The sequence below is a fragment of the Trachymyrmex cornetzi genome, unplaced genomic scaffold (genome assembly GCF_001594075.2).
Source record: "Trachymyrmex cornetzi isolate Tcor2-1 unplaced genomic scaffold, Tcor1.1 scaffold121, whole genome shotgun sequence".
Lineage (NCBI taxonomy): Eukaryota > Metazoa > Arthropoda > Insecta > Hymenoptera > Formicidae > Trachymyrmex > Trachymyrmex cornetzi.
This window is the reverse complement of record NW_017295773.1, coordinates 64,616-88,275: the sequence shown is the minus strand read 5'-3', so window position 1 is coordinate 88,275 and position 23,660 is coordinate 64,616. Positions and strand designations below refer to the sequence as shown.

At 29.0% G+C, this 23,660-nt stretch overlaps 5 protein-coding genes across 8 annotated transcripts in view; 3 read left to right on the top strand and 2 right to left on the bottom strand.

The window, feature by feature from the left end:
• The window catches only part of Fatp1 (Fatty acid transport protein 1), a 19,452-nt gene extending 12,087 nt beyond the window's left edge, over positions 1-7,365 (bottom strand). Inside the window, 5 exon segments of the mRNA XM_018518202.1 lie at positions 4,146-4,364; positions 4,636-4,858; positions 6,242-6,514; positions 6,606-6,896; positions 7,152-7,365. Of these exon segments, the coding sequence (XP_018373704.1) occupies positions 4,146-4,364; positions 4,636-4,858; positions 6,242-6,514; positions 6,606-6,896; positions 7,152-7,240 (1,095 nt within the window). The 5' untranslated portion in view covers positions 7,241-7,365.
• Positions 7,366-7,952: 587 nt separating this feature from the next.
• On the top strand, positions 7,953-9,719 carry LOC108767467 (uncharacterized). Its single transcript, XM_018517381.1, has 2 exons — positions 7,953-8,086; positions 8,380-9,719. Exons 1-2 carry the CDS (start codon positions 8,008-8,010, stop codon positions 9,717-9,719), a joined length of 1,419 nt encoding a protein of 472 aa, XP_018372883.1. The 5' UTR covers positions 7,953-8,007.
• Positions 9,720-10,116: 397 nt separating this feature from the next.
• Positions 10,117-11,256, bottom strand: Cbp20 (cap binding protein 20). Its single transcript, XM_018517389.1, has 3 exons — positions 11,029-11,256; positions 10,431-10,751; positions 10,117-10,341 (listed from the first exon to the last, which is right to left on the bottom strand). Exons 1-3 carry the CDS (start codon positions 11,098-11,100, stop codon positions 10,237-10,239), a joined length of 498 nt encoding a protein of 165 aa, XP_018372891.1. The 5' UTR covers positions 11,101-11,256; the 3' UTR covers positions 10,117-10,236.
• Positions 11,257-11,439: 183 nt separating this feature from the next.
• Positions 11,440-13,577, top strand: RpS30 (ribosomal protein S30). The gene is made up of 5 exons (XM_018517264.1): positions 11,440-11,527; positions 12,324-12,440; positions 12,852-12,984; positions 13,202-13,257; positions 13,390-13,577. Exons 2-5 carry the CDS (start codon positions 12,366-12,368, stop codon positions 13,519-13,521), a joined length of 396 nt encoding a protein of 131 aa, XP_018372766.1. The 5' UTR covers positions 11,440-11,527; positions 12,324-12,365; the 3' UTR covers positions 13,522-13,577.
• Positions 13,578-13,651: 74 nt separating this feature from the next.
• On the top strand, positions 13,652-22,864 carry RSG7 (regulator of G-protein signaling 7). Of its 4 annotated transcripts, XM_018518312.1 has the most exons (17): positions 13,652-13,934; positions 14,882-15,060; positions 15,267-15,403; positions 15,484-15,717; positions 15,951-16,120; positions 18,279-18,288; positions 19,443-19,684; positions 19,881-19,977; positions 20,186-20,236; positions 20,323-20,478; positions 20,620-20,843; positions 21,016-21,242; positions 21,520-21,633; positions 21,738-21,863; positions 22,011-22,197; positions 22,464-22,556; positions 22,655-22,864. In XM_018518312.1, exons 1-17 carry the CDS (start codon positions 13,794-13,796, stop codon positions 22,718-22,720), a joined length of 2,454 nt encoding a protein of 817 aa, XP_018373814.1. In that variant the 5' UTR covers positions 13,652-13,793; the 3' UTR covers positions 22,721-22,864. The 4 variants fall into 4 exon arrangements, with proteins under 4 accessions (XP_018373814.1, XP_018373787.1, XP_018373795.1 ...); XM_018518285.1 differs by lacking the exons at positions 18,279-18,288; positions 19,443-19,684; positions 19,881-19,977; ... (7 more) ...; positions 22,464-22,556; positions 22,655-22,864 and adding an exon at positions 16,427-16,581 and having other exon boundaries at positions 13,668-13,934; XM_018518293.1 differs by lacking the exons at positions 18,279-18,288; positions 19,443-19,684; positions 19,881-19,977; ... (7 more) ...; positions 22,464-22,556; positions 22,655-22,864 and adding an exon at positions 16,712-16,833 and having other exon boundaries at positions 13,669-13,934.
• The last annotated feature ends 796 nt before the right edge of the window (positions 22,865-23,660 follow it).

Below are 23,660 nucleotides of genomic sequence, written 5' to 3'. Positions count from 1 at the left end.
GAGTCAATAGTCTGTTCTGTTTAGCTGCAAAAGAAGAGCTAAATTGTGTAAGAAATGCAGCTAAAAAGAACAGACTGTTGACTCAGAGTCGGGTCGAGTAAGTAATCGAATACGCTATTAACTAGTCTTAATCAAGTTGTTCAAGTTGGCTATTGGCCAACTTCATCGATTATGACTTAAGATCGCTTAGAACTTTTGACTTGCAGCTTATTGTAGAAGGACTATAACATTTTTTCTTCAAATCACTTAATTAGTCTTTGAGTATAATGTATATTTTGTTGTATGATTTTGAGAAGTAATGAAACGTACAGAAGAATATGCACTCCATTCATCTCAAATCCAGTAAAATATAAGTCCCGTAGTTACAAAGCAACCATTTATTTTAAAATAAAACAGTTGATACAGCAATATGCGATTTTAAGTCCAAAATTGAAAACAAAGAAAATAGAAATTTATTATATGTGTGTCACCAGTAAATTCTCAATATTATATCAATATCAAGCATATAATATTGAGAATTTACTGACGATTTACGAATTATAAAATTTAAATACTAACTCTGAGGATGGATCCGATAAAGAGGTCGAAACGTCTGTTATAATCAACATATATCGAAAAATTGTTTATTGGCTCGTAGCCCTTCTAAAATATTTTCTTTATAATATAAATAATAAAGTAGTGAAATCCTGAAAGACTGGAAATGTTAAATTGCTGCAATGAAAAAGTAAATAATTAAAATTTTATTTCGACAAGATTTAATTTACTTCCTTAAATTCGGAATAATATTAATAATAAGTGGAAACGAGATATATCATAGATTATTAGTATTATTTCGAATCGATAAAACTATAAGTTATAGGAGCTGATAATATTGTATATTTCTATTTCAATAATGTATTCAATATACTTTCAAATTGTCCCACGGAAGCTAATATATGCAGGGTCATGATCTGATTACATAAACCACCTCACACCACTGCGGTTTTAATCATGATTCAGCGGAAAATAACTAAAATTTATATCCAAACTTAATAGAAATATCAGATTTATACATCTTAAACGCTATAATAATAGAAAATGCGCCACAATGATTACAGCAAGAGAAACACTTAAAAATGCATAATTTTCTTTTGTTCCAAAATTTCCTTTGCACAATGTGCCTTTAACTTTTAATTATGTTTAATATTAATTTATATATTTGCATGATAATACAAATTTATAGTAATTTCTTACAGTATGATATGCATATGTTAATTTCTATTAATATTTTATACTGACAGTACATATGCTAATAAATTTTTTATAGCAGCAATTTTATTATCTATGTAAGACATAATATGTGTGTCATCAAAGGAAGAAAAGATCAAGAAAAAAAGTATTTCTCAATTTTTAATAAACAAAAAATATATTTTGTTTGCTTTGTGTACGTCGTCTAACTTATTTTACATACAAAGATAAGTGGATATTTTTAAAACCAGTCTCTAAGAATATGAAGAATAATTTGTTTCCTAGAATAAGATGACATAAATTTATCAGTTGTATTTGTGTTTAACTAAATATTGAATATCAAATCAAGTATTAAAGTTGTTTACTTATTTAGACAGACTAATGCATAATAGAAATCGTTCAAAAGTCATTACTTAATATAACATGAAAGTTTAAATCGAAAGATGTGGTAAATCAATACTGGTTTTACGAGGTTTAACTTATGTTAGACAATAGATTTAGACAACTAAAATTTGTCGTGTGTATAGGGAAAAAATATTATGTAAATAGATATATTGGGTCGAAGGAAAAGTTTTGCAGTATTTTGTTAGCTCAAAATGATATATACAATATCTTCGTTAAAAATGGTCAAAATTTAAATTTAAAAAAAGGGTTTCAAAGCTTGAAATCTCTACTTTTGAATGGTTACTATATTTTTTGAATTTATGTGAATTTTGTAATTTTTATATATAGAAAACTACGAGCTGAAAAAAAGGGAAAATTTTTTCTTATTTTGAGGGTGTCGCGTGCTAAAAAAAATTGTGAAAATTTTCGACTGTCTACATCGTGAAAGTTTGAAGTATTCCTTACAAAATAATTTTTTTTTAATGTTTCTACGATTTTTTATTGTTGAGTTATTCGCGAGTCAAATAAAAAGGAGCATTCTGACTTTGATTGCTCATAGCTCCATTAAAAATTATCGTACTGCAATTAAAAAAAAATTCTTAAAGCTGAAACGTTGCTCTATTGAATAGTATTATGCTAATTTTTTAAATGTAAAATATATAGAAATTTGACTTAAAAATGTGATATTACTATCTTTATATATAACCATTGCGTAATATTATATAAAATATGTCAATTTTTTATATAATTATATATAAAACATTTTTTCCCGGATATTAAAAATTTTTTAATATTTCGAAGATATAGTCAAATTCTATAAATGTTATTTTCGTATATGTAACTTTTTTAAATAGATATTTATCTATAAATATATCTGATTTAACAATTATTCTTTGAACATATGCTTTATTTATTATAATTAATAATTATGTGATAACGATTACATTTTAATAAATTTTAATGAAAATGCAAAAAAGGGGAGAAATATTCATGTTTAAAATATGAATACATTAAGCAGTGCTTAAATTGTCTCGCTATTTTATCTATATATTTGTACATACAATTTAAATAAGTAAATAAAAATGCATTCGAAAATAAGTGTACACTGTTATATGAAAATACTTACACAATCTTTGTCCATGTGTGTAACGTTTATTACATTGTTGTGATTAATTGACATCTTCGATATAGTATCCGCCATGTATAATAACGTCGAAAAACACAGAATGATTTCATAAAAATTATTTTTACAAAAAAGATATATTAAATTATTCAATTACGATTCGTTTGATTAATTTAACTTTTAATTAATGTTACAGGAAACTAACATAAAATTAAAAAATTAAAATTTTTTTAGTAAAAACGTTTCTTGATATTTGTCATTTTTATATATTATTATCAGTTATATCTGAACAATTCACAATCGCAAAAGTCACGTTTTACAATGCGCTCATTGCACATACACACTGAATAATTCTTGCGAAGGGTTTACACCGTGTGACGTCTCAGACGATTTGATAATAAGTATGAAAAAATTCCACAGAGAAGATAAACTTCTTTGTAGCTAACGGAACAAGAGCACTTAGACACGTCCACTGACCGATTCGATTCCTATTAGCGTGCGGACTAAAATGAAATTGCAACGGTAAGTCAGTTGGCCGTTCATGAAAGCGTCTTCCCTCCTTCCTTTCACATGTATACCGGTTCTTGAAACTATCTATTTGCCTATTCGTTGTGGTTTTCGCTTTATTTCAACGAGGAGAGGGAGAAAAGAAAGAGTAACTACGCAGGACTGCAATTGTGCTGATAAAAAGTGCAGGAAGAAGCGACAATGGTACATGACCCCATTTCATAATAACTTTAATTGTTTTGCTTTGTGCGAGACGTTCACAAATTCATCTTCGTGACATCATATTTGACAATCTTGTATTCATAATTCCTTATACATAAATGTATAAGGAACTTATTGTCAAAACTGATTTATTATAATAAATATTTATAGAGGTATGATTTTTTTCTTTTCAGACTAAAATAATTTTGTATATGACATTTTAATAATTTATTGCGATTTTAATGAGAGATTAAGAGCCTCGATAACTTTATTTGTCATACTTTTAATTTGATTATATTATTTATGTGTATAAAATGTATATATCACTAAAATTTTGATAGGTCCAAAGAACATTATTGTAATGTATTATATTTAAGATATGAAAATGATGAAGAAATCATAAATATAAATGTTGTGAATATAAGATATAAATATTTTATCATATTAACATTTCAATACGCGCGATAATCCATACTTTGACGTAAAGTCACGCATTCAACCTCATCAATTTTCAAAGTATTTGTCTTCACATTGATATCTTCTTCGAGTTGAATTTGCGTTTTGAGTAAATGACGTAGCGATGCCTCTGCCTGTAATACATATTTCGGAATAATAAAAGATTACTATTTGCGCAAAATTTATTACATCAGTTTTGCGAATGGAATTCTATAATTAGAATTCTGTATAAACGGGTATTACAAACCTCACAAAGCATTCGCTGTAAATTTGCCACGACATTTCGTAATTCGTGTATCTCTTTAACGAGATTCACTTCGACTAAATCCTGAGTATGTTCAATTCCTGGACGTTGACATCGATGTTCTAGTCTTGTATAAGCCAGAGCCATGTAGCCTTCTTTCTCAGCTATCGACTTTTTTATGTGTGTGATATTGCTTGACATTGCGGTAACTTGTTTTATTATCTACAAAAAAATTCTAATAAAATTACAAAATAAGTGATAGCAAAACTTTCGAATTAAGATATAAAATCGCTCCATCAATATTTTCCTTGACTATTCAAACTTTTTCTATGTATCAAAAATTAACTGGAGATATTTTTCTTTCAACATTTTATTACAGATTTCGAAAACAGAAATACATAAACTTGTCACCTGGTGAAATCTTAAATTAATAATTAATTAATATCGAGATTTGTGCCAAAGGTAGATTATTACGTTCATTTTTTTTACGCACCTCTGAGTGCTGAAGTTCCAATTTCGTTTTGGCTTCTCGAGTCTGTTCAATACGTTGTCTGAAAGCTTCATTTGTGACATTCTTCTGGTTGTTTAATTCATCAATCGTTTGCTTAATTATTGTATCAATGTAACATCGCAGTTGCTTTGCACTATTCATTTCTTTATTTGCATCAATAACATTGCTGTTTGTTTGCAGTTCCCATTCATTTAACATTACTACCCTATGTTTAACATTCCTTTTGTATATGACTTCTGTATTCTTGAATATTTCATACAATTAAAATTATATACATATATCATAGATATGTAAATAAGATAATTTTGTTAAGTTGATTTTACGCAAACATTTTATTTTTCTTTAGCATATATGCTTAGATTCCCAGATAGCACAGAATGTTTATGATAAATATTTATTACTATTTATCTTTTGAAATGTTACTAGGGATTATATAAATATTGTATACACATTTTGTATAAAGCTCTATTTGAAATATTATTAAAATATGGACTAAATATTTTATGTATAATATTTATGATAAATATGAATAAATATTTCTAATAAGTATTTTTTACTTGGAATATAATGTCTTATTAAATATTTTCATAGAATTTACAACATTTACAATAAATATTTCATAATATTTATAATAAATGTTTATGATTTATGCAATCTAATCGTGCAAAAAATATTTAAAATAAGTCTTATAATTTAATTATAAGATATATTTTAAATATTTTGTAAATATTTTTGTGGTCTTTGCACGACTAGATTGCATAAATCATAAACATTTATTATAAATCGTAACTTGTTGTAATATTATTATCGTAACTTGTTGTGTTACTTGGGATTATTATCAAATATAAAATGGTAACTACTTGCAAAAACTAATTTATATCACGTATAAAGAAAAAAAAATTCTCCTTTGTTGTTTTTTTACATCATAAAGCAATTGTAGATAGGTAAATAAGATAATTATTAACTTGTATCTTATGCAAATATCTTATTTTTCTTTAACACCTTTTTTTAGATTATTATTATCAGACACAAAATGGCAGCACGCGAATAAAAGAAATCCGTCTTTTGTTCTCGACGTCATAAAACAATATACAGGGTGTATCTTAAAAAGCGTCCACTAATCATATAGCAGCACTATTCCTGATCGAAAATTGAGTCGAAAAGTCCTAAGTCATTTTGCAATTTTTGCAGTAGTTAACGAAATATTAATTTCTAAAGATTATTAAATAAGAGAGTAAAATCAACTCATAAGACAACTTTAAAATATCTTTCAATGTTTTTTGTGAAATATCTTAAAGATGTTTCTTAAAGAGAGAGAGAACTCTTAAAGGTATCTTAAAGTTGTCTTATGTGCTGATTTTATACATTCTGCTCATTGAATAACTAAAAAAAAAACCCGCAAAAATTGTAAAATGATAGGCAAATTTTCGACTCAGTTTTTGATCAGAAATAGCGCTATATTAAAATACATACATACATACATCCTGTATATAACTGTGGCTAAAGGTTAAATGTTGTCAACTGTATTCCGATAATAATGTATGTAAATTATATACAATACTTAATATTTTTCAACAACGTTACGCACGACTTGTCAAGAGGCGAAGTACCATGATAAATACTCAGATTGAAATCAGTTTCTTTTAAAGTTACATTGCGACGATCGATATGTAAATTGTTTTCCTTATTCTTTAGATCATGATCAATATGATATAATGTGGCTTTTAATTTACGGATTTGTTCGCAAGTATTTTTTAATATTCGATCCAACAGATTTTCCGCTCCTTGTATTACCTCACGCTCTTTCAATAGATTCGTTTCAACATCATCGTAAACCAAATCAATGCCCAATCTACATTCCCTGTGACAAAATATTCTTTTATTAGAAAATTAGCTTAAAAAAAGTGAAATTTGCATAACAAATTGCTTAACGATTAGGAAACATTAGTAACCTGTCAATGAGACATTTTTCACAAATTGCAAGAGCGTTTCTTTTTACGGACTTCAGTACATTTATAATTCGTTCTTTGTATACAGACAATGCATCGATTTCTAGAACAGTGTCCTTTCTTATACGCAACAATTCTCCTTTGCGAAATTCAATGTCATTGAGTTTTTCTAGCAAACGATGATCTGTCTCTTCCTTATTAACTTTTACGATTTCCTGGGCAGAGTCACATGCGAGCGTCGCCTCGGCTAAGAGCCGATCCGATAATTCTCTTTGTGCCTCGGAACGTCGATACCTGAATTCATCAAAATTACAGTTTCATATCAAGATAAAAAGAAAAGTCAGATTATGAGTGCGGATGTATATGTACGATGCACAAGCATAATTTACTGTTAAAAACTTATTTGCTTTCTCTTTAATTACATCCGGAATAGAGCAACGTTTGAAATCTCAAATTGCACAACGTGACGAGTTTTTCACAGAAAACTTGGCAACTTTAGCTGGATTTTTCGTAATTTTGGATAATGTCACACGCATGACTTATTGATACCTGAACTGATTATTGTGATGCCATTCGTCCAATGTAAACCTCGTTGAAGGAAAAAATACACGATTTACGTCAATATCAATTTCCGCCATACCGCGATGTGATTTCGTTCAAGACAAAGGATCGTATTTTTCGCAATATTTCCAATTTCAATGAAAAATCATTCACGAAGACTTAATTCCCAATGTGTTTGCTCGTTCCCAAGGAAACGTTTCCCTTTGCTATCAACTCCATACAACAATTATCGAACTTCGTTCACGACAATTTGTATTGATGTAAAAACGTATACGTAATGCATGTTTTAATAGTAATTATTTTAATAGTAGTTAAAAACAGTGAAATTTATTTTATGTAAGTTATTGCAAAAAATATTTCCTTTATTTGTCACATTTTTAGTTTATTATAAAAAAATTACAAGTTCTTTGATAATATAATAAGAAAGATTACTGTAATATCCCTGGTGAAAAAATTTTGCTGAAATTTCACTAAAAGTGAATTTTTTAGTTATAACATATTGAAAAATCACTCTGAAATTGAACTAAATTTCTCTGAAATTTTTCTGAAATGTTGAAATTTCGCTGAAAAGTATTTCAATAAAATGTGGAATAATTTCAGCGAAATTTTCCACAGGAAGAAACCAGGTTCTTATGCATGGTAAATAAGTTAAATAATAATGATTAAAATTCCTCTTTATCCAGCATCAATAATGTCGAATGTTTTAAAATGATTCAAAATTCGACCAAATGAGGGCGTTTTCACTTTGCACTCATATAATCTAGTAACTTTAAGACACTCACGCGTGTATCGGCTTATTTGTCGACTTTGTAATATATATTTGTCTGTATTCGAACAAAATGTTATGTTTATACGAAGCTACTGCATTCAATTGAAATTATTTAAAAAATGGAACGGAATTTTTTTCGAGATACATAAAATATGTGAGTTTTAATAGATCAATGTCGAGAAAATGTGTATTTACTATTCATTCCTTTATCAATATTTATTTCTATGTAAAGTCACGTGAACTTTTTTTAAACAGATTGATGACAGTCTTTTTAAATTAAAATGTGAAGTTAAATAATAATTATTTTATCATTAAGTATGACTTGAAAATAAAGTGCTTTTATCTTTAATTTTATTACAAATATAGGATAAACTCTTTAAACCGACAAAAATAATTTGTTATAAAAAATTTACAATTTTTCAATGTTGGAAATACGAAAATTTACAGATCGATTCCTGCATGTATTTTCTCGCTTTATGAATGTCATGCCACCACTTGACTTGAACAAGCTCAAGAAAAGACCATTAACAAAAGAAATTTTGGAACAACCTAAGAAAAAAATAGACAGATTCGATGGATTGTCAGAAGAGGAAGTCCAAAAGTATACATTACAAGATTATCTGGAGATGAATCTGGATTTAGTATTTGTCGGAATCAATCCAAGTTTAATGGCGGCACACCGTGGTAGATACTATGCAGGTCCTGGTAATCACTTTTATAAGCTCCTGCACGAATCTGGCCTAACACCAAGATTTGTCAGCTTTGAAGAAGACTATAAACTCTTGCAATATAGTATTGGTTTGACAAATATCGTTGAACGTCCCACTAGATCTGCTGCAGATCTTAAACGAACAGAACTCAAAGAGGGTTCTAAAGTAGTAGAAGAAAAGTTGAAATTATATAAACCCAAAATTGCAGTGTTCAATGGTAAATGTATCTATGAAGTATTTGCTCACATCACTACTAAGTCCAAATTTTATTTTGGATTACAACCAGAATGCATAGGTGATACTGCAATTTGGGTAACACCGTCAAGCAGTGCACGGTGTGCTAACTTCCCTCGAATGGTGGACAAGTTGCATTTTTATACAGGATTAAAGAAATATCTAGATTTTTTGAAAGGCGAAATTACCAATGTTGATTTAAAAGAATTTTGTTTTGAGGGACGCAAGCAGATTATACCCAGTACTTCCAAAATGTGGCGACGCAAAAATGTCTCTACTTTTCTACATGGAGGTAGGGTTGTTAACAAAAATACTCTTTGTCTGGATACATCTGAGGAAGATATTGGTTCAATTCGTACAGTAGAATTTCTAGTAGAAAAATCTAATCAAAAGTATTATAAAGATGAGAACACGTTTTTCAATAAAGAAATATGCAGTACAAAAATTGAGAGTCAAGAAACATTTGATGAAACTGTAAAGAAATCTGAGACAAGTATAAAAGAAACAGAAAATCTTATAAGTGATGTTAATGATGAAATAGTTGTCAACCAATCAGAAATTAAACAAATATCTGAAATTAATGGAAAAGGAAAAAAAGATTGCATTGTTATAACTAATAATATTTTAAATCACGAAAGTAATATAACTAATTCAGAAAATAATGAAAAATATGCATCTTCAAGAATTACTTGCAAAACTTTAGGAACTGAAAATAATTTGAAAAATTGCAATGGAAATGATACAGATTTTCTAAGTTTAATCAAACAAAGATTATCTCAGAAAAGTAGTAACGATGATATTATATCCTCTACAAGATCAAAATCTAATTCCAAAAAGAAATAAAACAATAAATATCAGTAATAACGATAGACATTAATATGCAATTTCAAATTTCAAAGATTTATATATATTTTTATATTTTAGTATAGCATGTACATATTTTTTTTACTTAAAATTTTATTATCAAGATATTTATTATGTATATAGAAATATAAAATATAATAAGTTCACAAATTCCACGATGAAAGACATCTTCCTCCATTCCATTTTTATTATAAATGCTTATATAATAATATCAATTCTCAGTAGAAGGAATGTTTAAGCAGTACAAAAACAATATTTATTTATTCTGTGCTAAATGAATTTTATTTTTCTTATTCACAAGATATTACATCGATGAATGACAAAAAAAATCATGAATATATGTATAATTTAATAAAATTTATTAAAAATTTCCTTGGTTCTTGACGCAAAAGCACTTATTCAAAGTATCGAAATTTTTTAATTTACACAAATTATTCCTTACTTTTACTACTACTTAGAATAAGCTTATTATTTGAACATATTTACACTTGGACTTTCACCGTCCGAATCCACCATCAGAAAGTGATGTTACTTTCTGTTGTATTATTTTACCGTAACCACCTCGTCCACTATCAAAATCGGATCTATATTCATCTCTCACCTAAAATATTAAATAACATTACATATCACATCTACATATGTATATATCTTGTGTTTAAATTAATCTTTCATAAGATTAAAAATAATTACCTGTCCTCCTGTTTTCCCACGACCATATTGTCGGCCTTCAATAAAGCCTGCATCCCAATCAGTTCTGATGATTCGGTCATCTAACCGAGTTCCATTTATATACCTCATGCAACTTTCTCCATCAGCTCTGTTGTAGTACTCAATAAAACAAAAGCCACATGGTGTCTTCTTATATTTATCAAGACCCATAATTATTCGTCTTATGTCTCCACATTTAGAGAATAATTCATATATTTGCTCCTCCGTTGTATAAAAAGATAGATTCCCAACATATAAAGTACAGGAATTTCTTAGTAGCCTATCTTGCTCAGCTCTTGTTCCCTATATAATGAAAAAGAATATATAAATCAGTTATTCATAAAGTATTAAAAAAACTGTATTTATCAGATAAATATACAATTAAATGCAATTATACCATAATTAATTATTTTTAATTAAGCACTTTTCAAATGTTGATTATGACAATTAGAACTAAAAATTTCAAACTACGTAAATGTAAGAAACAAAAATAAAAATACACATAAGAAACATAAATAAATTGAAATATTATACACTAGATAATATTTGAGGTTAATTATTATTAAATTAAAAAAAAAACCTTGAAATGTTGATCACGATAGGAGCTTAATTCAACTGATGGCGAGCTAGTTGTATTTAGTTTAACCGACATTTTCCGAGGCTATTTACTTTAATTTTGCACTTATAAAAATCAATTTCTGTGTCGCAATTCAAATCTGCAGGATCCACTGAAATCGAAGCGAAAAGAAACATGAATATATTCAATGTGTAGTTGTGTGTATGTACCACAAACGCTTACTTGAGCGCTACTGAGCACCCAATGATACCAATAGAGGATAAATAAATTACCAAATATGTTCAGAGACTTTTATGTCCCTTATGTACCTTCTTGTTGAATTTTAGAACACGCAAAAGTCTCACTGACCAATCGACTGTTCACTTTTTGGAAAATATAGGATGACGATAGGTAATTGGTTCTTTCAAGTGTAGCATTCAGAAGCCAATACTGACTGTATTTATGAAAGCACGGAACGTTCTTTCCATCTTTGATTGGATTCCATTGCGTTTGTGGTAACAGGGTGAGTGTGATTTATATTTGATATATTGAATGATTATGCGCAATGCGATGATTAAAAATTACATTTTGCTTTATTAATACCTGTATATTAACGACTTATTATTAAATCTTGTGCGTTAGAACCTTTATAATCTGGAAAAGTTGTTCAGCATGTGCCCCTGAATTTTTAACCTAAAAAACACGTTTGCGTGTTGTGCAAAGTTTTAGCCATTTTCGTGATATCTGTCTTCCTTCAGCCAAGTACTTGTTTTGTGATAGATGCGTACAATTTCCATAGAAAATTTTTTTTTATAATGAAATTAATTATCTATTTAATATTCACTATGTATATTATATATATATACATAATTTGGCGTCGTACACTGCCACTCAACGTTTTTTTTTATTTCTACGCTAGAATCGTGTAACCTTTTTTCTTGTTTTCGCTAAATATCAAACATACTTACCTGACTTTAAGTTCCAAAAATATACACTAGGTAGCAAATCTTTAATTAAATGTTCATGTATGACGTTTGCTACAAAAATTTTTTTTATTAATGTTAGAAATAGAATATGTTAGATATGTTGAAATAGTAGGTTTGTTCGCGTTGCATGAAATCCCCAAATATTTTTGCACTTAAAATGAGATAGATATAAATTTGGCTTTGAAAAGAGAGAAAGTAAAGATGCTGAGTGCAAAAAGTGTGAGCAACATGAACAGACCTAGTTTTTATTTAATTGATATTGTAAAAACTATATTCAATAGTTATAGTATATTAAAACAGTAGTTCTTATTAATTATTTGAATTATATTATAGAGCTTTTGGCATACACACACAAGTACCGCATATACAAGCACCATGCAGCTGCAAATTCGTGGACAAGAAACAACTGTCATTGAATGTCAAGACAATGAGAAAATACAACATATAAAGGTATTATTTTCTTTAAATAGTATTATTTTAGTACACAAAATTTAATATCAGAATTTGTCTTTGGGTATTAATGTCCAAGGATGCAGCATTAAAATGATAATCTAGCATTGCTCACTTTATAATGCTAGAACGAGCATTAATGCAAAAATAATTTGTAAATTTATATAAAAGAGAAAGTTATATTTTACTTTCACTTTTGATAAGTTTCCTACAATATATATATATTTTTTATAATTATATAATAAATGTAATTATTGTAATTATTATTAGATTATATAAATTAATTTATGCAACAAGTTCTGTGGTTGACTCTTCAATATTCTGTCATTTTATACAATTTCAATTTATATGATAAATATTTAAATAAATATTTAGATTATATATACATACTAATAGTTTAATTGTTTTCAGGAAAGAATTGCGAGTCTACAAGGCATTGAAGATGAATTTCATCTTCATTGCAATGGAAGCTTATTAGCAGATGAAACTTTTGTAAATGAACTTCAATCAGATGTACTTGAATTGATTGTACCCTTACGGGGAGGTAAGCTAGTTTCTAAAAAAGAAAATTTATTTAGATTTGTAGTATATTTAAACAATATTTTGACGTTTTTAATGTAGACAGTCAAAACAGGCTCTATTGTATTATATAAATATATTTGAAACACATACTTTAATTCTTAAAGGATATTGTATTTATTATAAAAAACAAAAAGCACAAAAAATTCAGATTGATTATAAAATACTTTTTTTCTTTTCAGGAAAAGTTCATGGTTCTTTGGCACGTGCTGGCAAAGTAAAAGCTCAGACACCTAAGGTAAAGAGATACTTCAATCTAGATTATTTAAATAAATTTATATTTCAGGTTTATTACGATGAAAAAAATATTAATGTATGTGTGAAATATATAGTATATGTTCATATATTAAATTAATATATGTTGTATTAGGTTGAAAAGCAAGAGAAGAGCAAAAAGAAAACTGGCCGAGCTAAGCGACGCATTCAATACAATCGTAGGTTTGTCAACGTCGTTCAAACCTTTGGCCGCCGACGTGGACCTAATGCCAATACAAATTCATAAATGTTATTACTATAATATATTTGTTATAATAAATTCGGATAAAATGCCATAACTAAAACATAACAAATGTGTATTTTATTAAAATTACCTATACTTTCTAGGCTATATGTTTTAATTGCGATGTGATCAGTCTGAATTCAGCATAATTCTGTTGAAAATGGTTGGAAAAAAAAGAAGCTCCGTTTTGATATATGGACACACCACAAAAAGTTTGATTTTTAGACTATATGGAAGTACAAGAGTCATAATCTTATATTCTAAAATACAACGATATGAATGATGCTATACATAAAATTCTGGAATTGACTATTGGGAACGTATTTGGTAAAGATATAACTTGCAGAGAACCGGTCCATCGTTGCGACGAATATCAGCCGGGTTCTTTGGTGGAGCTGGGTAGAACCTGTATTAAAGTATGAAAAAGATATAATTCTTTTCCAAAAACCTATTTTCTTATTTTAATATAAAATTTTAAAATGGTTGTATAGAGAGAATTTAAATTAAATTTTTTTTATTCAGATATGTGTGTGTGTCAGAAATTAAAGTATATTTTGTGAAATAGCGTTTTCATAAACAATTAATTGTAAAGTAATATTTTTCATGAATGCACAAACTTTAAAATTTAAAATTAATTTAGGTACATTATTGAAAGAAAAATCAACAAATTTCTATGAAATTTAAAAAGTTTAATTAAAAAACAAGCTTCTTTCTTTTGTTTGCATAGAAAATTTTGCAGATGGTCGAAAATTTCTTCTGTCATATTGTAAAATTAAGCACATTTTCTTGTAATTTTGATACATTTTAAAACAGTTTTCATATTTTTAAAGATTATATATGTTTTTTTAAGATATTTGTATAAAAAGTAAGTACAAAATAATATTAATTACAGAAAAAATATTATAAGTACTATCCGATGAAATTTCTAACTTTTGGAAAAATATGATAAAATGATTTTATCTTATCCAAATTTTCTTTGAATTAATTACGACGACCAGAACACAGTTCTAGATACTGTATTAACAGCTTTTATTTCTCACATTCTGCCATATTCTCATGTAGATTGGTATGGTTAGTGCTGGTCAGTGCAGAACAGGCAGGTTAGGTTAGGTTATAGGTTAGTGGCAATTAGTACTATGCGGTATGATTGCGTCTTCTGCTAATAACACATTGTTTGACAATTTTATAAAAACTAAAAAGTCATAATTTATTAATATATATATAACGAGCTGTAATATACAGATATAATTTATATAAGTTTTCACGAGAAAATCAAACACACAATGGTAAGTCTGTGATTATATAAATTTCCAAATCTGTACGAAATATCAAGTATGACGATAAACACGTTTTATTTATCAAGTTTTTCAAGAAAATCTTGATGCCGTGCGGGTTATGCGCGATACCTGTAGTAAAATCAACAAATCTGTCGGAAGACAAAATGTCATCCTGTAGTAAGGAGCCAGTAGTCAAGAAATTAATTCGACCATCCGAACTACCTATTTATTCCTTTGAAGACAATTGTTCTAAACAGATCCCATGGTAAAGCACAAGTAATTCCAATTATAACTATTATATCATAGATTAAGATTTAACTCATAATTAAGAAATGTTTCAGTCTTGTGATAAACTGTTACTAAAGAAGCAAGAAACGTTATTGAATATTCCTTATGAAAATTCACATGAAAATTAACATTTCTATCAATTATTTTTCGATGTAATGTTTATTATTAAATTTTCTATAACAGTACAGAATGTCCACCTTCGGCCCTGGAGCAGAACATATCTAAAATTCGCAAGTCAGTTCAAGCAGTTGTGTCTGAATATCAACATTATACTGGTGTTATCTCAGATACTATCGACATTGGTTTTGAACATAGTAGTTGTAAGTGTTAATTAAGCATATATTTAAATGTATTTTATACAATTATTCTACAATGCCATAACCAAATTACTTTTTTGCAGCCCTTTTAGATTATCTACGTGAGGAAAGTAACATTATGCCACGAATGGGCGCTATCGCTATCGGTGGAATAGCTGGATTAATACTTGGACTTAGAGGACGCAAATTCAAGCGAATAATGTATTCTAGCGCAGGTGCACTCTCTATGGCAGCTATCTGTTATCCTCAGAAGGCGAAAGAAGGATTCGACATGACTAAACATTACGTGAACGTTGGCTACAATTTTATTTATGGTGGTAATGTATATTAAATTATTTTCGGCAAATTATTTTTTTTATAAACACAAGAAATGTATATTAAAACAGATGAGAGTCATTTAACTATGTTGCAATTGATAACAAATCAAACACAACGTAGTCAAACGAGACGCTTCCTATTAAGACTACCAGCTTTCAAAATTGAAGATGAGATATAATTGTCAATGATACAAAACATGGATATGTCGATATTTTACTATAAATAATTTCAGTCAAACCAGGTGACAATCGACAGCAGCAAATCACAATGCCAGAAATGCCGAAAATGCCAACATCTTTTTCGGAATTTGTAGATTCAATGATTGTCACAGGTTCAGCAGTGGCTACTGCTGTTGGTAGTTTTGCACAAAACGCATATGCATCTTTAAGTAGTAACAAGGAGGTAGGATGCAACGAAGAAATTTCTCTATTGCATCACCCCTCTCTTACACCTGCTTCATTTCTATTGCTTCATCTCTATTTTTGAGAATGCTTTCAAAAAGATGTGCTATATCAGTAGCTCTTACTGTTTATATAGTACTTTTTCACAACTATTAAATAGTTAAATTAATCTCTTACAAAAATCAAGAAGGAAATAAGTACAAATAGTATATCATTATAGAAATAATGATATATTACGAACATATTGCTAACGTATTACAAAATGTTGTCCCGGCTACCACCTTTTAAAAAATTGCTGTGTACTTAGCTTATGCAAACGTCGATCAAGATACGACAAAACCTGTTCACTACGTACCATTTCGTAACACCAAGGAAATCTCTGAACCCATAATCGAAACGTCACCTGCACCTTTGGCAGATAAAAAACAAATACTCGAAGAAACTGGTTTTGATAAAAGAAAACTTAGGTGTCCATGCTTTTTTCCTGTCATATTTCTTAATAACTTTTGTCTTGCTTGTTTCTGTAATAATTTCACTTTAATCAACTTTACTTTATAGCTATTATATTTATTTTTTGCCATTTATATTTCAGGAAAACCAATCGACAGCCAAATTAGACACTAAGCAAGATTAGGCGTTTTTCGACAATAATAGGACAATGTAGCAAAGAATGTATAAAAGTTTTATTAACATTTTGAAAAAAATTATTAATTATTGAAATAATAAATCGTATCCTATATATAACATATATGAAACATTGTATTTTATCTTATATTTGTGTAAGTAAAGTAGTATAGTAATGATATATCACACATCCCTCTTGATTGGAAATGAATAAAGCTTGCTTCACAAATAAAAAATATACATTATATTTTTTATATCATTTTTCATATATATATATATATATATATGCATGTATATGAAAAATAATATAAAAATTAATATATATTATGTGTTTATGTGTATTGAAATATAGTGTTATTGTTTTATATAATGTATATAAAACAATAAAATTCTTTTTAGAATTAAAGTTTAAATTCATTTTAGAATTAAAGCTTGGAATTATGATTTTACCTTGTCTCTAATTAATTTCAATACTTTTGGTAAATTTCGAGACTTTTATTAAACAAATTTTTTTGAGAGAGAAAATACAAAAATGATTTCTTTATTATACAGGAATGATTTATTTATGTACATCATGTTGGTTGTTAAAATTAATAGGCTTTCTACAATAAGCCATTATATCAGTTTTAAATCTGAAGACATAAGAAATTGATCAATCAAACGCGAGAAGAATAATCGACTATAATTGGTCAATAATTCTTATGACTTAAGATTTAAAGATGACTTAAGATTTAAAGATTATGTAATTGGCTTATTGTAGAAAGTCCATAAAATACATGCAGATCTTTCTAAGTAGAAGTTAAAAAAATAGAGATATTTGTGCGGGATGTGATTCGGCGCGAGGCGCAGCCGCGTCTCGTTTTATCGACTGGTTATTCCCGGCACCGCTCAACTACGGGATTTCGATCCTCCTCACCCTGGCACAAGACCAAAACGGCACTGGAAACCTGCGCACTTGCAGCCTCGGCATGAGGATAGTCAATCTAACGTGCGCCCTTAGGAAACACAAACCGCTGCGTAGATCATGAAAGGGGCGCGCGCACACCTTTACCCCCTACTATCTTGACCTGTTCTTTACACGGGTCAACACGCGAACCACCGTGAGAGGTGCAATTATATCGTAAATGCAATTGCTCTTTCTCTCGTCCTTCCTCTCTCTCTGTGTCATTATCCGGGATGTGCAAGTCGATGATTATTAGTTCGAACTCCGAAACGTGTCGCTCCTCTACGAAGTAGTGCGAAGAGATATGAATTTGGAGAACGTTCGCTCAGATTCATTTCGGAGGATCCTCGATTGCAGATATGACGCTCGTTCGTTATTTCCCGAGGAGGGTGCTCCGTCAGCTCCGTGTTGTGTGACGCACTGTGACGCACAGTGAAAGGGTTGCTGGCGCAACGCCCGTACTACTGGTCGGATGCTGTAAATTCGATATACTTTCGTCAATCGTTATTTTTTTTCTGAGCAGAAAGATCGAAAATTTTTTTTAACTATTACATGAATTTAGTGTTTATTAAATATATGAAGAGAGTTATAGGGACGATGCAGCGATAAATATTGTACCAGGCAGTATGTGACTTTCGCGAAATTTAACAGATTGGTGGATCAAGGTGTTACAATTCAGGTAGGTTTTTAAACTATAAATATAAAAAAAGCATATATCGATCCCAGATATTTTTTAATCGAGATTTATTACTGGATGTAACAAGATATTTCTGTTGATAATATCCTTATTTTTTATTGATAATCACGATTAATAATAAAAAACGTCAGTATTATTATTTATAATAAAACAGAGAATTCGTGATTTTTATTTTTCGTGTTTTCATCTCTTCGCGTTTCTATCCGACATTCGAGATTGACATATAGGAGACAATATCTTACCGATATCCCCTTCTCAATCACCCTCTCCAGTATCCGGCAACATAGCGAAGAGGGGTAACTTGTTATATATACCGTTAAATAGACCGTAGTGACATGCTGTCTCGTGTGCCAATCTTGAACATACAATAACATTTTTAATTCGGGAAGTCTATCGTTCCTTGATATTTTGTTAGAAAAATATCTATTAAAAATTGGAAGAAACTAGCTGTGGATATAGAAAAAAAATAGTCCGTCGGGTTTGCGGGATAAATTTGTTATCGCGTAATTAGATAATTGGCTACTGGGATCGATGCTGTGGAAACTTTACTCACGCGAGAAAAATTGCGCAAAAGAATATATTAAGATATATCGAGACCTTTCTCCAATATTGTTTGTATTCAATGATCAAGGATATTGTGCTAAATTTCATATATATAGTATATATTAATCTAAAATGTTAGCGCTAGATTAAACATAAAATAAAAGACTTGGGAATTATTTTGAAATTTTCTTGGCTTTGTGAAATTTCTTTCTTCGAAGTTATAGATTTAGTCTATATTTACTTCCGTGGTGGAAAAATTTTACTGATATTCCGTACGTTTTGAAATACTTATCAGTAAAATTTGAGCAATTTTTAGTTATAAAAAATTCATTTTCATTAAAATTTCAAAAAAATTTCTATAAAAATTTCAGAGAAACTTCAATAAAATTTCCTAAACATGAGATAACTTTAACGAAAATTTTTTCACCAGGGATTTATATTTAAAGCGATGCTTTTAACATGTTTATATTGTATCTACTATATTGTACAAAATCTCTATTGTACAAAAATGTTGTGTTTCACGTAGAGTGGATATGGTAACTATGAACTCCGAAAAATCGGCTTCCCGCCGAAAACCAATAGAGAAAAGTAGCAGCAGTAGTAGCAGCAAGAAGGCGACCGAGCATGTCGATGATATAGATAAAAAGAATGAGGATGATCATACGAATGATTCCCCAGATTTATCTCCCAATACTCCTACGTACAACGTCACTGCCTCTTGCGCCGAAGACACCCCTAATTACCTCGTCTACAAAAAGGTATTATCATGGATGAAATCGAAGAATTTAATATTAGTAAAAATCTAATAATAAGAAAAATATTTTTTTTACTTATATGCAATTTAAATTATTCTCAAATATTTCTTAAATAATTTGCCTTTTAAACCAAACGATATATTGCTTAGTTTCCAAGCATCATTAAATTACAAAAGAAATAACAGTTCTCTTTTTTTAGATGGAATCGATCGTGGAAAAGATGTTGGACGAATTTACTGGTGTGCCCGTGAAAACAGTCAAAACTTTCATGACGAAGACGCCGTCTGTTTTCACAGGTAAAAGTATAGAAACACTGGTGTTTTAAATATTTAATAACGTTATAAGTACAAATCTTTTATTGTTAATTTAAAAAAAAAGCAAAGTATACGAAAATATAATTTTTTAGGTCTTTTTGGCATAAATTTTGACCAAGCATTATTATTTGTAATCGAAGATGACAAATCAAATAATTATATATATATAATACATATATATATTTTTTAGGCACAGATCTTATAGCATGGATGATGAAGAGCATGGATATAGATGATCAAGGTATATGGTTTTAGTTTATATTAATTCTTAGATTTTATTTATGATTAATATAATCTGAAGCGTAATATATTGATACATTAATCCAGAGGCTCTTCACGTGGCTCATCTTATGGCATCCCATGGATATTTTTTTCCTATCGACGACCACTGCCTTACCGTAAAGAGCGACAACACATTCTACAGGTTTCAAACACCGTATTTTTGGCCATCGAATTGTTGGGAACCCGAAAATACTGATTACGGTATAAAAGGATATTAATCTTATCAGTGTAATTTCATCTGTCATTTATATTGTAAATGACATGATTAACAATAATTAGAACATATTTAATAAATATACAAATTTTCACATCCGTTAGTCCGTATCACGTTAAATGTTACAGCTGTCTATTTATGCAAAAGGACGATGCAGAATAAAACGCGATTGGAATTGGCGGATTACGAGGCGGAAAATTTGGCTAGATTACAAAAGATGTTTTCGCGAAAATGGGAATTTATTTTTATGCAGGCAGAAGCGCAAAGCAAAGTTGACAAGAAAAGAGACAAATTAGAAAGAAAAGTCCTGGATAGCCAAGAGAGAGCCTTCTGGGATGTACATCGACCAATGGTAATTCTTCTTAGAATAATAAAGTTGAAATAATAAAGAAAAGAACATTTACATGTTTTCTTATTGATAAAATATCGAGACAATAATTTTTGCGTTACGAATACGTATATAATAAATGGGAGAAACATTTTTTATTAAAGAAATACATATCAAATCTCACATTACATTTTAGCCTGGATGCGTAAATACTACGGAGTTGGATATCAAGAAGGCTTGTCGCAGTTATAAAACTGTTATACAACCAAGTAAGCATTTGCAACTGGGTGTCGCGGGTGGTAGAATATCGCCGTCTGCAGAATTGAGTGCGACCTCATCGATAGAATTTTTGCAGAAGGAGATCGAGACTCTGAAAGACAGATTGGACAAGCCCGTCATCAAGGTCTCGAAAGTAGCAGAAGCGTATGTCAATAGAATTTGTTTATTTGTTTAGCAAAGTAAACCAAGGGATATATATATATATATGTATATATATATATGCATTTGCATTAATATTTGTTAAAATTAATCGAGGTTTAACTCGAGGTTGTTTGTATAAAACAGCGAAAGTAAAAGTGTCTGTTCCACATTTTATCTTGCGTTCGATGATGTAATAATATTACATTTATTTAAACTTTGCTAAATACATATATTATATGCGTTTATAGTTTATAGGCTAATCAATATGCGATATTTTTAGTTTGATCGGGTACTTTGAACAATATATGGAATACGATCCCTTTTTCACCCAGCCTGAGCTCACAAATCCATGGATTTCCGATAGTCCGGAAATGTGGGAGCAGGAGAAATTAGCGTAAGTATAACATTGTCACTATAAAAAAATAGTGTTTTGCGGTATTCGCGGTAAATATCATCTAATATTATATATTATGTGTATTTATATTTACGGATATGTAGGAAAGAAATATCCACGAGAAGAGTAAAAAGGTGGGCATTCAGTCTTCAAGAACTCCTACAAGATTCCGTTGGTAGAGAACAATTTATACGCTTTTTAGATAAAGAATTTAGCGGCGAAAATCTCAAGTACGTATAACAATTGCCACGTAAACTTGTTTTCTTTAGATAGATATTATTTTATTTATATTTTTATACTTATGTATACTCTATCTACACACATAATACGATATTGAATTTGCATCAGGGAGACGAGATCATTTATGATATGTGCAGATTTTGGGAAACCGTTCAGGAATTGAAAACTTTACCGCAAAAAGACGTCCAGACGAAAGTCGAAGAGATATGGCGTGAATTTTTGGACACAGATGCAAGTTGTCCCATCAATGTCGATTCTCGATCCTACGAGATTACCAAAAAAAGTCTTGAAAAGCCGGACCGATGGTGTTTCGATGTTGCTGCGGTAATAAATTTAATTTATTAATTATTTAGTTACGTATGCCATATAAAGAAACGAGAGAAAATTTAATCAATTTAAAAGAAATAAAATTTTATAAAATATTATTAAACTTTTATTTATTTTTTCTAAGTTGAAAAACAGATTATTCAAAATGAGTATTAAACAAGATTTATAATATGATTTTTTTGCTCGAATTGATTTATTTAAAACAATTTTATATTTTTATATATTATTAGCGCTTTCTAGTTTTTATTATTGTTATTTTCTAGGCGCATGTATACCATCTAATGAAAAGTGATAGTTACTCGAGATATTTACGCTCGGAAATGTATAAGGATTTTCTTAATGGATCTAAGAAAAAGGTAATTTCTTTTTTATGAGATTATTGTAACAATTTGAAATATATTATTATTCAAATCATATGATTAATAAGAATTGTTTTGTTCTTTTAATGTTTCAGACCTCTGTAAAAGGTATTCGCTCTATCGTTTCCTTCACAGGACGAAGAGACACAACAACTTCGTAACCTGCCACTTTTTAGCACTTGTTATAATCTTACATCTCTTCTTGCCATTCCGCTTTTTTTTTGTTTCCGTCAAAAATTGCATAAAGTTGTCAACAAAATCAGTTTTAAAAATGATTTTTTCTATTTAATTTTATCTTACACTACCAACACCTATAATTAAATATTTGATAACGATAATTATATACGATAACTAAGATTGCTTAAAATCTTATCAAAGAATCGTAGGCTTTTCAAATCCAATTATAACAAAAAATTAATCACAAATCAATTTTTGTTTTTCAATATCTCACATTTATTATTTATGACATTTGTCATAATTATGATCTTTTATTATCATAAATTTGAAATTTAACATTTGAAATTGAACATTTTTTCATTATTTTTATTTAACGAACAGTTATTTAAACATTTAATTGTAAGAACTCAAAATTTTAGAAGAAGAAAACGCTCTAAGAATTTTTACAAATTTTTAACACAAAAAATCAATCAAAATCAATTATTTCAAGTTTTTGAATTTAATAGTGAAAATATATTGGAGATCACATATTTTCGTCATATAGATGCACGTTTATTTTGTTAGGCAACTCATTTAATATTGCGGTATACTTTCGAATAAGTAGAAATAATGCGTGTAAATAAAGCATTTTCTTAATCCGCGCAATGCATTAGATATATTAAATTAATTATAATAGCGAATTGAGAAATTAGGGGAATGTTAGAATAATACAAATTGTATGACATAAATTAATAATTGTACAAGTGATACAATCGAAGACTATATATCTTCAACAAATGAAGCAAGAGAATTGAGCAAATGACACGCACAGATATGTACAGAAATATATTTTGCATATAGCTTTAATCTCAACATTGCCCAAATTTTAAAGATTACAAAAGACGTCATTCAATGTATCCTTCTTTTTCGTTATATTTGCATTCG